Below are 15,679 nucleotides of genomic sequence, written 5' to 3'. Positions count from 1 at the left end.
GCTTCATTGACTATGCAAAAGCCTTTGATTGTGTGGATCACAACAAACTGTGGCAAATTCTTAAAGAGATGGGAATACCAGACCACCTTACCTGTCTCCTGAGAAATTTGTATGCGGGCCAAGAAGCAACAGTTAGAACCGGTCATGGAACAACCGATTGGTTCAAAATAGGGAAAGGTGTACGACAAGGCTATATACTGTCACCCTGGTTATTTAACCTATATGCAGAGTACATCATTGGAAATGCCAGGCTGGAAGAATCACAAGCCGGAATCAAGATTGCAGGGAGAATCATCAACAACCTCAGATATGCGGACGATACCAGCCTAATGGCAGAAAGTGAAGAAGAACTAAAGAGCCTCTTGATGAGGGTGAAAGAGGAGAGTGCAAAAGCTGGCTTGAAACTCAACATTAAAAAAACTAAGATCATGGCATCTGGACCCATCAATTCCTGGCAAATAGAAGGGGTAGAAATGGAAGCAGTAACAGACTTCATTTATTTGGGCTCCAAGATCACCGCAGATGGAGACTGCAGCCATGAAATTAAAAGACGCTTGCTCCTTGGGAGGAAAGCTATGGCAAGCCTAGATAGCATGTTAAAAAGCAGAGACGTCACCTTGCCGACAAAGATCCGCATAGTCAAAGCTATGGTTTTTCCAGTAGTAATGTATGGCTGTGAGAGCTGGACCATAAAGAAGGCGGAGCGCCGAAGAATTGATGCCTTTGAACTGTGGTGCTGGAGAAGACTCTTGAGAGTCCCCTGGACTGCTAGGAGGTCAAACCAGTCAATCTTAAAGGAAATCAACCCTGATTGCTCATTGGAAGGATCGATAATGAAGCTCAAGCTCAGATACTTTGGTCACCTAATGCGAAGAGAGATCTCTTTGGAGAAGACCCTGATGCTGGGAAAGATTGAAGGCAAAAGGAGAAGAGGACGGCAGAGGATGAGATGGTTAGATAGCATCACTGAAGCAATGAGCATGAAACTGAACAAACTCAGGGAGGCAGTGAAGGACAGGAAGGCCTGGCGCAATATGGTTCATGGGGTCACGAAGAGTCAGACACGACTTAACGACTAAACAACAACAACAAGAACTAAGGGGTCGGTACCACTTGGTCAAGCCGTCTTACCTGACAGCTCAGTCAAGTTGGTCCGCATTGCAATGTGAATCTAAGTAAGTACCTTGTATGCTTATGATTGAATTTTACTTTCTTGTTGAACTAACATTTAATAAAGTTTTTAGAACTTTGAAGTGACTTATGTTCTGGTGTGTCTGTCTCCCATGTTTAATGAGGTTTTTCCCTTACAGTTTTGGTGCATTGGCCAGGAAGGGACGAGCTGAACATTTGCTCTCAGCTGCTCCTTCCATTACCCACACCGTTGCTTCAGAGTTCTAAGGTAAGAAGGTACTCTCTTTCTGGGAAGTCCCATTGGGGATTTTTGGTTTTTCTGGAATTTCTGCTATGTACTTTAGTATATAAGAGGTAGTCCTGCTATGGAATTGCTGTGCCCGAGGGCGAAACAGTCCAGGTATTTCTCTGCCTGGGAACACAAGCATCTGTGCCTGGCTATGAAATTTTGTAGCCTGTCTTTCTGTGCTATGGCAATTATGCTTGGCTTCACTGACCTTTTACGTTAGGCTGATTTTTATTTTGGCACCTTGTGATTACGCTTGTGGGTCATGGGGAATACAAAGTCTAAGTTAGAGGACACTCCAGACAAGGAGTCTTTGCCTTTCCTTGTGCCCGTGCCTTTCCCCCCTCTACTGACCTTTGCATTCAGGAGGTACAAAAGAACCTGCAAGCCGCAGATAGCTTGCTCATAAGCCCTCAGTTATTTTTTAAGCTGAAGTAGACAAAGTTAGTCAGACTCTGGCCCTTGAAATGGGTTTGCTTTCATCACCTGATTCTACCCAGCAACTTTCTCCTAACGTGGTATCTATTCTTTCTGATTTACAAACTCGGGATCAAGTAGCTCTCTGTACTTGTAGTGCTGCTCCCTTTTCTTCTACCCCCAAGGGGGCAGATTTGGTTTTTCCTCCCTGTCCAAAACAGACCCTTGACTTCTCTGAACAATCTATAGGGCAGTTTCCCTTAGGACTATGCCTGGACCTCAGAGAATGTTAATGGCCAGCTAGTTCCTAAAGTGATTTATGATCATGTTCTGTGGTCTCAGACTGAAATTCGCAACATAACCATCTTGTTTCCTAACATCTGAAGTGAACCAGCAAAATTTAAGGGGGACTCTATCACTGAGGCTTAGAATACTAATTGGGCTGACCTTAACCAATTTATGTGTGCAATTTGTCCCAAAAGGGGTTTGGACTGTTTGAAGGAAAAGGCTGCTTGGCACCCCCAGCTGCCTGTATCTGAGGAACTTTCCAACATTCGATTGCTTACCACCTGGAAGCGTTAGAAAAAGTGGAACGTTTTAACTAACTGGACTGTCGCCATATGAAATCCCCCCCCCCACTTCTTCTCTTCATTTATAAAACATTCATATGTTGGATTCTGTCAAGATCTTATTCTTATCCTCAGAAACTGCCATTCACAGGTTACAGCTGCCTTGCCTAAAGAATCTTTGCATCCGTGTCATTCCTTGGACGTGGGCAATTGGATTTTGATCAAAGTGTTTCAAAGGAAAAAAAACATTGCTTAGCTTCTCGTTGGAAGGGACCGTTCCAGATCTTGCTGACTACAAATGTTGCTGTGAACTGTCGAGGTCTAGATGCCTGGGTATGCCTCGCACTGTAAGAAAGTACGATCCCAGACGAGGAAACTGAAAAGCCCACAAAGGAAGTTGGCAAAGCAAAGAAGGATAAAAGTCTCTTTCCACATTTGTTGAGGAAACAGTTGCAGAAGCCTTATCTGATGGGGAAGTAAGTGCTAGTAACCTCTGCTCCCCTTGACTGCAGCCAGTATCCGCCCACTTATAACTTTTGATCTACAGCATGCCATTGTCTTGCAGCTTCTGTTACAACGACCCTGCAAGGACAGCCCATTTTTGCTGATTGCCTTTCAGTATTTTAATTGACTGTTATAATGGAGGCCTAAAAACGTATAAAGGAAACTTGTTACATCAGGAAATGTTTGATGCCTGCAGAATGGATAATAGTTGTATTATTGTTTACTGACACTTGTCTTAATTTGTATCATGTTTTACATCTTGCTGTTTTGCCACCAGGAAAGGCTGAAACCTTTCCATTTCATGATATTTTGTATTATCCTTCTGTTGTAACTTGTCTTTTTAATGATTTGTAAATGTTTACTACCAGTCAAGGTGGCAACAAACGTTCCCATAATGATGCAAATAGCCAGCAGTTTATGGTCCCATAGAGTATCTATCCCCAGTGTTCTGATCTCCCTCATTGACAGTTTCCAATTCTTTGGATTTGGCCGGTTCATTCTGGACTTCCTTTTATACCTCCTGATTTTTTATGCTCCTCTACCTGATGTGGTCTCTAAGTTATCTTATGTGCCCTTCTGGACAACCTTTTCCTGACATTCTCAGCCAGATGAGGTTGATGCTATCTATGCTTCTATGAAGAGATTGCCTGCTATTGTAGTACGCACTGAGGACCCTCCTGAAGATGACCTGCTTTATCTTTTCCCTAATTAATTGCTGTCTGACAGTGCCCAATGCCATATTAACAATTGTAGCACATGCTACAACTACTTAAGTAGTTTTTTCCCCTTTTGATCTTATATCACAGGTATTAGATTCTAAATATGTGGAATCCTCTCCCGGTCTTAAACTGGAGTGTTGCTACATGGCTTTGCATAGATTGATTCAGTATTGTGTTGTCCATAGGACAAGAAGTGGGGATTGTGAGAGGAAAATTATTAGTATCCATTAACATGTTTTAATATTAATTTTGATTACATTTAATAAAAGTCAAGCTAGCTTGGAGATGACCTTTAGGGCAATAACAGGAAATAAGTAAACTTGCAAGATTAAGCAAACTTGTTGACGGGAAAAGACGTGACAAGGGAAGTATGGTAAAGTCTGGTAAAGTCTGGTAAAATTAGCACCAAGGAAGTTATGATTCAGTTGCAAATCCTGGGAGTCATGTCTGTGGTTTGTGGTTTTTGAGGATAAAAGGGATTGCAACTAAAGGGTCGGTACCACTTGGTCAAGCCGTCTTACCTGACGTATCGATCACGTTGGTCCGCATTGCAATGTGAATCTAAGTAAGTACCTTGTATGCTTATGATTGAATTTTACTTTCTTGTTGAACTAACATTTAATAAAGTTTTTAGAACTTTGAAGTGACTTATGTTCTGGTGTGTCTCTCTCCCGTGTTTAACGTGATTTTTCCCTGACAAATAGTAGCTACCAAAACTAAACTGTCCGCAAACTTGCTGGTTTTTAGGAAGGCCATTAAAACATGACTTCTCCAGGGAAATTTTGGGGTGGAATGGCTATCAGAAGAAGACCATTCATGTTATAAGCTCCTGTCAAAGCTGTGATTCAGCATTATATTAATGTTCTTAATCTTTAGGGGTCTATAATTATTGATTTATTTAAGAACATTTATGGTGCCTGACTGCAATGTCATGACTTTTTCTTGTGTCCTTGGTTTCCTAGATATTTTTCCAAGAATAATTACCGTTCTCCTTTAAGCAGCCTAGGAAATACTCTTGTGGTGAAGCAAAGCTTAATTTAGCCAATCTCTTTAAACTACTGATGTCTTTGGGAATTGGAATGGGTTACTTGGATTTGTAAGAAATGTACATGGCTGGGAAAAGGAAACAAGTGTAACAGTGGGGTGTGCAGGAGAAAGTATATTCTGAATTCCAAAGGAAATTGAATCCTGCTGTGCTACAGGTACTTTGAGAAGGCATGGCTTGGTAGAAAAAGGCTGCCATGAGAGAATGGACAGTCATGAAAATGCTTCAACTTCTAGCTAGTGTCTTAAAGACCAGATGCGGGGATAGAGAATTCAGGTGGGAGAAAATGAAGGTCCCCATTACTGTCACTTCATGTTGCTTTCAAAGAGGCACTGCTACTTTTTGAAATGCATCCAGTAGTGTCCATGGGAGCGGGAGCATGTTGTCAAAATTAGGAAGATGACCAACAGAGTGTTGCAAAGCAAACCCCAACCCTTTTCTATGTGCATCAACATTGCATGCATATTCACAAGGGACACAGTTTGCATCACCAAACTCCATCTGCCATCTTGGCTACTTTGAAACACACACACTGTAGATGAAGCTGAAATCATCATCCACATCTTTTTCATCACTGGGCTGATGATGGTAAACAACAATAATGATTAGTTCTCCTTCTATTTTTACTCGGGTACTCTTTAAACTATCACCAGGCTCATTTGTTTCTCTTATTGCTTCACCTTAAAAAAAAGTAACAAATTATTCACAACTTCAATGCCTTGGTGGATGTGAAACTGCCCGGTTTAGGCCAACCCTGAAATACTCCTCATCAGTGATGGAACTTCTCTCCATCTCACCCAGTAGTGAAAGAAGGAAAAGATCCTCAAATCTTATTTACAAAGCCTTGCCCTCTAATTTCTATATCTTTCCTGAAACTTCTCATATTTTCAAAACCTAAGATACTTGTACTTCACTATCTGTTCCTCTTAGTAGCAATTGTCCTCAGAGGAACCAGAATTAGTGTCACTTGATAGAATGTTCTAGGTCTTTCCTGGTTATAGACCTGTGCATATGAATTTTCCTCTTGAGCATGTGTCAGAGATATTTGATAGAAGTTTGTGTTGAGATGATGATGATGATGATGATGATGATGATATGTTCAGATTTATGGTACTGATTCCAGGATCAACAAACTCCAGCATGTAATGAGCCCTGCAATTGGTGTTGGAATAGGGGGGAAAGTATAATGCACTGAATCAATGAGCAAATTAAATTCCATATTCAGGATTATTTCTTTATTAACTGTTCCTTTGTATTCAAATCAGGTCTCAAGATAATAATATAGCATTTGGGGAAAAAGATGCAGCCCAGTAATCCAGCTGCAGAAGCCAAAATAGAGAAGATCTCCACCGCCACCATGTATTTGCCCTTTGCACTCAGATAGGTTGGAACAAATGATACCCAGACACTACAAAAGACTAACATGCTGAAGGTGATAAATTTGGCTTCATTAAAGCTGTCAGGTAGCTTCCTAGCTAGGAAAGCTACTGTGAAGCTGATAGAAGTCAAGAACCCCAGAAAACTAAGAACAGTATAAAACATAGTGGTTGAACCTTCATTACATTGCAGGACAATTTCTTCAGCCATGGAGTGCATGTCAGAATCTGGGAATGGGGGAAACATTGCCAACCACACTACACAAATGGTGAATTGTGCTAAGGAGCAAGATAGGACAATGGTGTTGGCCAGCCTTTTCCCCACCCATTTCCTCATTTGGGAGCCTGGCTTGGTGGCCATGAAAGCAAGAACCACAATGGTCGTTTTCCCCAATATACAAGAAATGGCTACAGAGAAGATGATGCCAAAAGCAGTTTGTCGCAAGAGACATTTCACTTGGTCAGGTTGTCCAATGAAGAGCAAAGTGCAAAGGAAGGAGAGCAGGAGAGCAATGAGAAGAATGAAGGTGAAGTTCCTGTTGTTGGCTTTGACTATGGGGGTGTCCTGCTGTTTAATGAAGATTCCCAGCACCAAAGTTGTGATGAAAGAAAAGACAAGACTAACAGTGGCCAAGGTGATTCCCAGTGGCTCACTGTAACACAAGAATGTTGTTTGTTTTAGAATGCAAAGATTTTGAGCCTTGTTTGGATATTGATCTTCTGAACATTGGAAACAATCCACTGCATCTGGGAAAAGAAAACATCATGGTCAATTTCTAGAAACGCTATGTTAATGGGAGTGAGAGTTAATTAATGGGATTAATGTATTCCTAATTAAGTAATGCCTGTTTATATTTAGTGCCATGCTGTAAGTGTGCCAAATCTTCTGAGACTTATATATTGCTTTATGGTAAGGACTCCCCTTATTACAAAATCTAATAATGATTTCTGAAATAATCTTTTATCATTCAGAACTTTCCTGAAAAAAATGAAAAGCAAAAAATGGTTTAGGTTCAGGTGGGGGAGGAAAATGTATATTACATGGTGTACTATTAATTAATGGAATCAATCTCTTAAATTCAGTAACTAGATCCCAAATCTATCCTGTTCCTCTTTTACACTTCTGTCTGTCTGTCTGTCTATCATCTGTCTGTCTGTCTGTATATCCATCCATCCATCCATCCATCCATCCATCCATCCATCCATCCATCCATCTATGGAAGATCCTTCATCTTACAAAAGAAAGGCTGATCTTTTCTTTATTGAGTTCTGCATTAATCGGAAGCCATAATCTGGAACAATCTAGAACAAGGCAGATTAGACATTTATTTTTGGATGTTCAGAAATATCCTTTCATTTTTGGTATTTATACAGCAATATTATTGGTTCGGTCACCACATTAAGTCCAAGTCAGTTGTAGAAGGTTGAAGTATTAGTATTTTAAATCACAGTTAAGAAGTCTGAATAGTTTTGCACAAGACAACTCTTACCCATCTGGTTTGAAATTTTCCCTCGTGCACACAGAAGGCAATCATAACAGCAAAATGGCCTCCCGTCTATTTTCTTCTTACTGTAGCCTGAATAGCAATTGTCACTGCATACAGAAAGAGGTAGAACCTTTCAAGAAGTGAAACCAGGATTTATTAAAATTCATAAGTTTTATTTCAGAAAATTCTATTTCAGTGTGGGTTTTACTTTTAAATAAATAATGTAGGATGTAGCTATCGTGAAATCTCCTTACGTTTTACAGCAATTATATTAAATGAAGGATTGCAGGAAATGAGAGCTAGAATCAAAACTGAAGGTAGGAACACTAAGGATTGGAGGCATGAAAATAGCATCATTTTGGCTAGGTGAATGTAAAGATCCAGAAGAACTTTTTCCTGTGCATGAATTAACTGGAAATAGAGATAAATTATTTATTTCCCCCCGAGTTTCAATTCCTTTCTCTAGTTTGGCCACAGCAACGGGCAGGTCTTCTGTCTGGACCAAGGTTGGCATGGTCCCTGACACAGGATTCCCCCATTTCTTTTTTCCTTCCCACCCATGCCAGGAAAGTAAGCACCAATTGCTTTCCTTTGGGAAGGACTGGTGGAAAAACAGTCATACTAGGAGTACCAGTTTTATTTTTCTTCCCGTCACCTGGGCATAAAGAGGAACTTGGCATTATGTCCATCTGTCCGTCCATCCATCCATCCATCCATCCATCCACGGTACTTATCTCTCTATCCAGCATTTTGCCATTGCTCTGCTGATTCATTTTTTTAAACCATCATCACTTCACCATTCCACTGCTGAACACCTCCCACCCCATAATAAAGAAGCAATCAGGGAACCCAGTATCCCTGTATGAAAGAACATTGAAGAAAGTAAGCAGAGCCTGAGGATAGTGTGGGGGGATCCTTGCCAATATTTGTAAACCAATATTTATATGAGATACCACAGATAGGGGGAAACAGTGTTTTTGATGTAGGGAAAGAAAACATGACTAGAAACAGCCTTCCAACCACCCTAGAGACAGGCTGAGGATAATCTTACTAATTCCTATGCACCCAAAATGGTAGGTGGCCCATCCTGCTGCTGGAGGAAGGAAGAAGGGTGGCTCAGCCCTGAGTTGGAAAGTAAAAGAGGAAATGAAAAATGTGGGTTAAAAAATAAGAGAAAAAAATAGCCATTTGCATGCCTGTTTGAACATACAGCAGACCGTAAGAAAGGAAAGGTTGTTTTCAAGAACTCAAGAGCTGGTCATGATGGACAGTATGCAAGACACATATAGAAGACATTAACCCTAGGAAAGAAAGCAGTAACAACTTTAAAAAGAAGATGAATGAGGTGGATATTTCAGTGCCAGCTATGATCAGCCAGTCAGTTAAAGTGATGGTCTTGCCAGCTGTAATGCATGGCTTGGAAATGTGGACATTGAGGATGAGCAAGAAAGAAAAAAGGTAGATAGCTGCAAATTATAAGTATCCAGATTATTACCAAGAACACCACCGAATGCAAGAAGAACTGATCAATCACTTCTGCTTCCAATAGAGGCTGACTACTCCCCAGATACAATGATTAGCAAATGGAAACCTCAAAATCTGGACATGCAATTCAAGAACAGGGCAGACTGGGGGAAAAAAAATTAATGTTTGACAAGGTTGAAGGAAAATAGGAAGACAATGGATTAGCTGAAAAGATGGGATCAAAACAATTGCTTCAATATCTGTGAAAGACTGATGAGCTATTATGTCAAGATGGTGAGCATTTATCCATATAGTTACTAGAAGGAGAACCTAACGCAGAGGCACCTAATAACCATCGACTAGGATATGTCCTCAAGAAAAGAGATGCCAGCTTGGTTCACACTGCATTTTTCACAACTTGTTTCAACAACATGAACATTCTGTAAAGGTATTCTCCCTTTAAAATTAAAAGGTTACTTCAAATTGCATACAATCCAGCTTGAATAAAATCACTCTCCCTGTTGGGAAAGAAATCTTGGATTTTCCAAACGTACGCTCCCCTCCTCTTATTATCAAAATCTTCATGCACACACAATAGGCATTAAAATCTCAGCACTGTCACTATTAAAACTTTGTGAATTATATCATATCTAGCTGTAAGTACTGTAATGCACTTTCATTTTTTTAAAAACTAGGCCACCTTGAAATGCCAGCAGCGATAGACTCTAGGTATTAGATTAAGTTCTGCTAAAAACCATAAAGATTTGATGAGGAGATATAACTGAATTATTTTAACCTTTACTATACAGAGGCTTAAGTTTTTGTATTCCAAAATCTTGGGTCACTATTTCTTCATCTTTGCAGCTTTAAACCTGACAACCTGAAGGGCAGGATTTGCTCAAGTCTATAATTCTGAAAAAAAGGGAATTAATGTGCAGAGTTTGAAATCTGAGCAAGAAATACCTGGTTAAACATGGTTGGCCAGATGATGTCCTGTGCAGAAATGGTGAATACCTTATCTGGAGAAGCCATTGGGTCTATCTTTCCAACTTTAACTTTAACAAAGGTTTCGTTTGGGAAAGTGACCCAGTTGATAATATCAAATCCAGTCTCTAAGTCCCCATTTTCATTAAAGGAAACTTTCTCTCCTGCAGAGTTATTAAATGAGATGGTTCTCAAATAGTGATGGAGCTAAACAGAAACAAAAGAAGATGGAAGGAAGGAAGGAAGGAAGGAAGGAAGGAAGGAAGGAAGGAAGGAAGGAAGGAAGGAAGGAAGGAAGGAAGGAAGGAAGGATCAATTGCAATGGTATTAAGTTATGGGTCTTCCATTAATATGAATGGGTGCATTAATAGAATTAGTGGTCTTCCACCCCTCATCTATGTTTCTTCCCTGCCACAGATGTTTTGAACCTCTGCCAAGCACACAGCTGCTGCTGCATCTTAATCCTTTCCTCCATATAGTTGTAGCATTGTTGCAGCAATATATTCACAATTACAAAGGTTTCTCTAAGTCCTGAAACTATGAGGAAAATGGAATGGCAAGAGACTTAAAATCATCACTCCAGTGTTCTCATTGGTCATACCCACAGTACTACAGCTCATTGCATGAGAGATAAGAGCAATGGGAAATGTTCATTCATTCTATTATTACCTGCCACGCTTTTTGATTCAAAAATGTTGGTCTCATAACTTCTGTCCTTGCTCTGGGCTTGGACTTTGGGGAAAGCATGACTTGTAAAGCATGTGCCACAGCATAGACTGCATTATAGATGCTGTAACTCTGCCCAGTCATGGTGGTGTCAAACACAGACTTAGGAAGATTCTCAAGCTTCTCTTCTCCAGTGCACAGCGTTCCAGTATCTTCATCTAACTTCTCTTTAGGAAAAGAACATTCAAAAACCTGCTCCCAAAACACTCTCATTAAATGGTCTTCCTCTTCTGAAGTTGGGTTTCTCATCCGAAGGAATTTATTGAATCCAGAGATCTCCTTGGAAGAAACTGTAAAAGTTACAACACCATGGAAAAAGTCCATACCCCGCAATCTTTGAAAGGGTAGTGATGTAAACTCCATCTGGGCTGGCATAATCCAAACTTTATCTTTTCTCTCGATTGGCATCTCTTCAAATTCTGTATAATAGGGCAACATTCTAAAAATGACAGTGACCTGGTTTTCACAATACAGGATAATAACATTGGCAGTGCTCTTCATGATAATCATGTACATTTTACTAAAATCTTTAAATGCACCTGCAATATCATTAGAAAACGTTTCCTTCGCCATCTCTTCCATGAAGTCAAAGCAGATACCTTTCTCGGAAAACAAAGTAACAGCATTTTTTATGAATCTCTCTCCACTCTCATTACTTTGGAAAATCAGCCCAATCCATGTCCACCTTAAATACAAAAGCAAGTGGAGAATACCCATAATCTGTTGGTCCACATTTGGGAAAAAACGATGAAAGAAAACAGCTTGTATCTTATCATCTATCATTGGAGAAGATCCATATATGAGCTAAATACAGACAAAAAAAAGGAACATGTTTTTCCAAAATGAAATATTCATTATTTTTTTAAAATTCTGTTCTTAATTTATGGTCTTCATTGCAAACATTACCAGATATCTAATCATGTTCAGAAAGAACTGATGTGCTGAATTTTCATTCAATAGCTTTAATAGTAGTATAAGTACAAAGCTGGGCGCCCCAGAAATGCATTAATTCAGGAAATGTTATACTGAAAATGGACCCCAAATTTTAAGGGCTAAAGCTACTTGGTCTTGGTTAAGGAAGCAGACCCACCCCAGCACTTATCCACTCTTCTCCTCATAGGAAAGGGCAGAGAAATGGAAGAAACAAAGACATGGTGGGATACAGATAGGATAGGATGAGCAATGCAGGAACGTTGTTTGGTGTTCAATATCCACCCTGCCCCTCCTCCAGTTTTGCTTATTTCTCATCTCATAATCTTTATGCATACTGATCATTCAAATATGGATATAAGTTGCAATCGAACAATTACTGGAAGGGCACAGTGAATGACCTTCCTCCTTTTCATTTAAATTATTTCACATTTTGTTGATGTATCTGCCTCTTCCTTTCCATACTATCTTAACTGAATTTCAGGAGGAGGTATACTACAAATCAAAAACTTTCCCTCCCCACTTTCAAAGAGAAGGAGAAAATATGCAGCTTCCCAGCAACAAACATTGTGTGACCTGAAATGCAACCGGTGCTAAATCTTTGGATCACTTTTGTATCCAATGTAGAGCAGCCACATTGGGAAATAGCTTTGTCCCCCAGGCTATCAGATTCTAGAATGAATGTGTATAGAATGTATATTTTACAGTAATTATAGTATCTTGATGGTACTTCTAGTGTCTGATTGTAATTTTGAGCCAACTGCAACGGAATTTCATTTTATTATCTACTTGGTGTATAGTGTATAATGGAATGACAATAAAGTTATTATTCTATTCTATTCTATTCTATTTTCCCGTTTCCAGAATTTGGGAGAGGCTAAAACACTGTCTTATGCTTTAAAGAGACTAATTTCAGGTATCAAATGGCCCACAGTGCTACCATATTCAACGTGCCATGGAAATGCTGTACCATATTGTAGCTGACTGAATTCCCATTTCTACTTAGGATTTATTAATCCATCAATTTTTCTGATTTAAAAAGAAGGAGAAGAAGAAGGAGAAATTCTTCAAATATCATAATACTCTGTGTTTACCAAATATTAGAAAATATTAGCAAAAATATGTATTAAGCAATATACTAAGTCAGCCAGCTATTTATCTTTCAGTTCTGCTCTTTTTCCTAGCTACCCTCATACTTTTCACAGTCCAGTAAAACAGCTGTGTTTGGGTGTGGTATAAAGGAATTAATGGTAGCTCATCCACAAAACATTTTATTTAACTTTCTATGCTGTTCTCTTCCACTTGTACTACATCACTTTTTTATTATTGGAATTATTATGGAACATAGGAAGGAAGGAAGGAAGGAAGGAAGGAAGGAAGGAAGGAAGGAAGGAAGGAAGGAAGGAAGGAAGGAAGGAAGGAAGGAAGGAAGGAAGGTCATTCTGCCTTATAAAAATCAAGATAACTCTTTTCAAATAATAATACATTGAATTGCTTAATCAGGTCGATGAATCCTTAATATTATTATTAAAACATGGTGAGAAAATGTATTGATGAAAATGTATTGCCATTTTTATACGGTGTATTTATAAATAAGCCAAGGAATCATAATATTTTAATTGGTTTGGATTCAGACTGAGGAATAAATCAAGTACAGTACCTAAAAATACCCATGTCATCTGGCCACCACATTCTTTGTTCATCCCTGTTTGGATTGCCACTTTATTTCCTAATCACAAAATGTTATACATAAGAAGAATTATTTGTTGATTATTTCTTGTTGTTTAAACAAAACTTTGTAAATGTAACAGGGGAGGGGGTAAGTGCTTTCAGACTTGCAAGATTATGTTACTGTAACTGTACAATAAAAGTAGTATTAATATTCATGATTTTGGTTTCCTGGTCTCGACTACTTCGAAGGTTGACATCAATCTTGTAAGTCTGAAAGTGTTTCCCCCTCCCCTGCCTTTACAATCCAGAGTACTAGAAAAGGTAAATTCTGAGACACTTTCTCAAATTACATTTCTGGTTTGGGCTCAAATTTCATTTAACAGGCAGTTGTCTAGGCTGTGGCTCTTCCTCCTGTCTCTCAAGGTTATTCTCACAGCCCATTACACTTATTTCAAGAGCAAATTTTACCTGGGGCATCTTGTAGACATTCAAAATGTTTCCCATGAAGGGACAGATGTGAGAGTTAGGTCCTGCAATAACAGATACTGCCCAGTCCTTGGTATCACATTTATAATTGGGGATGAATCTGTCCCGTGTTGAGAGAAGCTCCATTGAAGCTAAGTAGGTCCATTTCGCCATGAAATAACTATTAGAGATGTGAAGACCCAGAGTCATGTTGGATAAGATGTGATGGTTTTCATTGATCTCCTTTACAGCAAAAACCAAGGCCAGGATATGTTGGTAGTTCTGTAGGAAAAATCTGCAATGAGCGATATATTCCAAGTCATGTTTCTTCTCTTAAGAAATGTGACATTACATAAACTTTGTTTCTAATTCAGCTAAACACTATATTAAAAAAATAGATTGTATAGTACCGTGCAGGAAATCATGTAAATGCACTAGGACTAACAAACTTTTTCCATTTCTACAGATGCACTGAACCATATGAGCAATGTGTAAATTATATGACCAGCAAATGTACAATTTACTAATGGAACAGTATGAAATCTGATGAGATACTTGTATAGTAATTGAAATATTCTGCCAAGATATTTCACAGTATCCTAAAACATTATTTTTAATTAAAGGGAAAATGTTCTTGGAGAAAACAAAACAAAACATTTTTTTTTCCAGTGGATCTAGACTGACTGTTATGATTCCTTTCATTTCTTATAAACAGTTTTCGTTAGAAAACAGATGAATTGCTTGAAGGAATATGAATAATAATATTATGATCTACCTGTACTTCTTAGACCTACTTCTACTCTTGTATCTTTGGTTCTTCCAGCTTCCCCTTGGATTTCTTTTTTTTTGGGGGGAGGGGGGGATGTGTTTTGAACCAGGCCTGAGGACAAATGTTCTATGTCACTATTTTTTCTGGGATCACGATAGACCTTCAGAGGGTTACCTTATCCTAGGAAAAGTTGTAGCTGTTTCATTAGGGCAGACAGTCCCTACTTTTGTTCCCCATTCATGCTGAAGCAGTTGTCTGGAAACAAATTCAAAGTGCTACACAGCACATTGTTCCTTAATATTCAGAGAAACAATTAAGCCATTAAATGTGGATATTCAATTAAGTACAAAAAATAATTCAGTAGTACAGCATTGATGATTCATTCCACAGTAAGTAAATGAGAAAAGCCCAATGTGGAAATTGAATAAAAACACTGGGGTGAGATCTGTCATAAGTGTGTGTGTGTGTGTGTGTGTGTGTGTGTTATTTGCCAGATAAGGCATATCAGTGGGGATCAATATATATTAGCTTAAGAACGAAGGAACTGACTGGCAAGAAACAGGAGAAATAATTTGTATGGCAAGTAATAATAGTCATTAACTCAGTCCAGGCATCATGTTAGAGAAAGATGCCTGGTTTGAGATGTGCTACAGTTAGGAAGAGAAAGTCTTTACATGAGCTCATCAACCAGTTCTTCAGATGGATGCCTTGTGAAACCCACTGGGTCAGATATCATGTAGAACTGAGATAGTATACCAGCCATTATGAAATCCCCTGACAGAAAATACTTGTGCTTAATAAGGTGAGGTTTCCCCACAGCACATACTGTAGTAGCAGGAATAAGGCAGGTAACTCCTGGAAGGAACACTGCCATTACTGCCATGAAAAATAACATCTTTGAGAAATTGCATGTCACCACATATGAACCAGTTCCATCTGCAGCATATATATATATATATCCGAATTAGAATAGTCTGCATATATATTCTTTCTCAAAGAGCAGATTGTTACATCTCTAGCTTTTTTTTTTTTTTTTTTGCATTGTCCCTTGGAATTCCTCAAGGATTTTAGAAGAAGCTACTTTACAGTTATAGGGGAAATCAGTGGATCAGTGAAACTCCTTGGAGACTTTGAGT

At 39.0% G+C, this 15,679-nt stretch overlaps 1 protein-coding gene across 1 annotated transcript; it reads right to left on the bottom strand.

The window, feature by feature from the left end:
* Positions 1-5,898: 5,898 nt before the first annotated feature.
* Positions 5,899-15,417, bottom strand: LOC112543173 (vomeronasal type-2 receptor 26-like). Its single transcript, XM_088144020.1, has 6 exons — positions 15,218-15,417; positions 13,778-13,955; positions 10,652-11,512; positions 9,962-10,189; positions 7,538-7,664; positions 5,899-6,794 (listed from the first exon to the last, which is right to left on the bottom strand). The coding sequence occupies exons 1-6, from the start codon at positions 15,415-15,417 to the stop codon at positions 5,899-5,901; spliced, it is 2,490 nt and encodes an 829-aa protein (XP_088000146.1).
* Between the last annotated feature and the right edge of the window lie 262 nt (positions 15,418-15,679).

This window comes from Python bivittatus, unplaced genomic scaffold (assembly GCF_059951505.1).
Source record: "Python bivittatus isolate LINGU-HERP-01145 unplaced genomic scaffold, Pbiv_v1 ctg000430_np1212, whole genome shotgun sequence".
Lineage (NCBI taxonomy): Eukaryota > Metazoa > Chordata > Lepidosauria > Squamata > Pythonidae > Python > Python bivittatus.
Note: the sequence above shows the minus strand (reverse complement) of the source record. Positions and strands in the feature narration are given on the sequence as shown.

Excerpts from the sequence above, each read along its gene's own strand:
- LOC112543173 (XM_088144020.1), bottom strand. The coding sequence starts at position 15,417 with ATGGCAGTGTTCCTTCCAGGAGTTACCTGCCTTATTCCTGCTACTACA. Across the intron at positions 13,956-15,217 it reads GAACTGGTTGATGAGCTCAT|TTATTTCATGGCGAAATGGA; the intron begins GTAAAGACTTTC and ends CATCTCTAATAG. Across the intron at positions 11,513-13,777 it reads ATGTCTACAAGATGCCCCAG|CTCATATATGGATCTTCTCC; the intron begins GTAAAATTTGCT and ends GTCTGTATTTAG.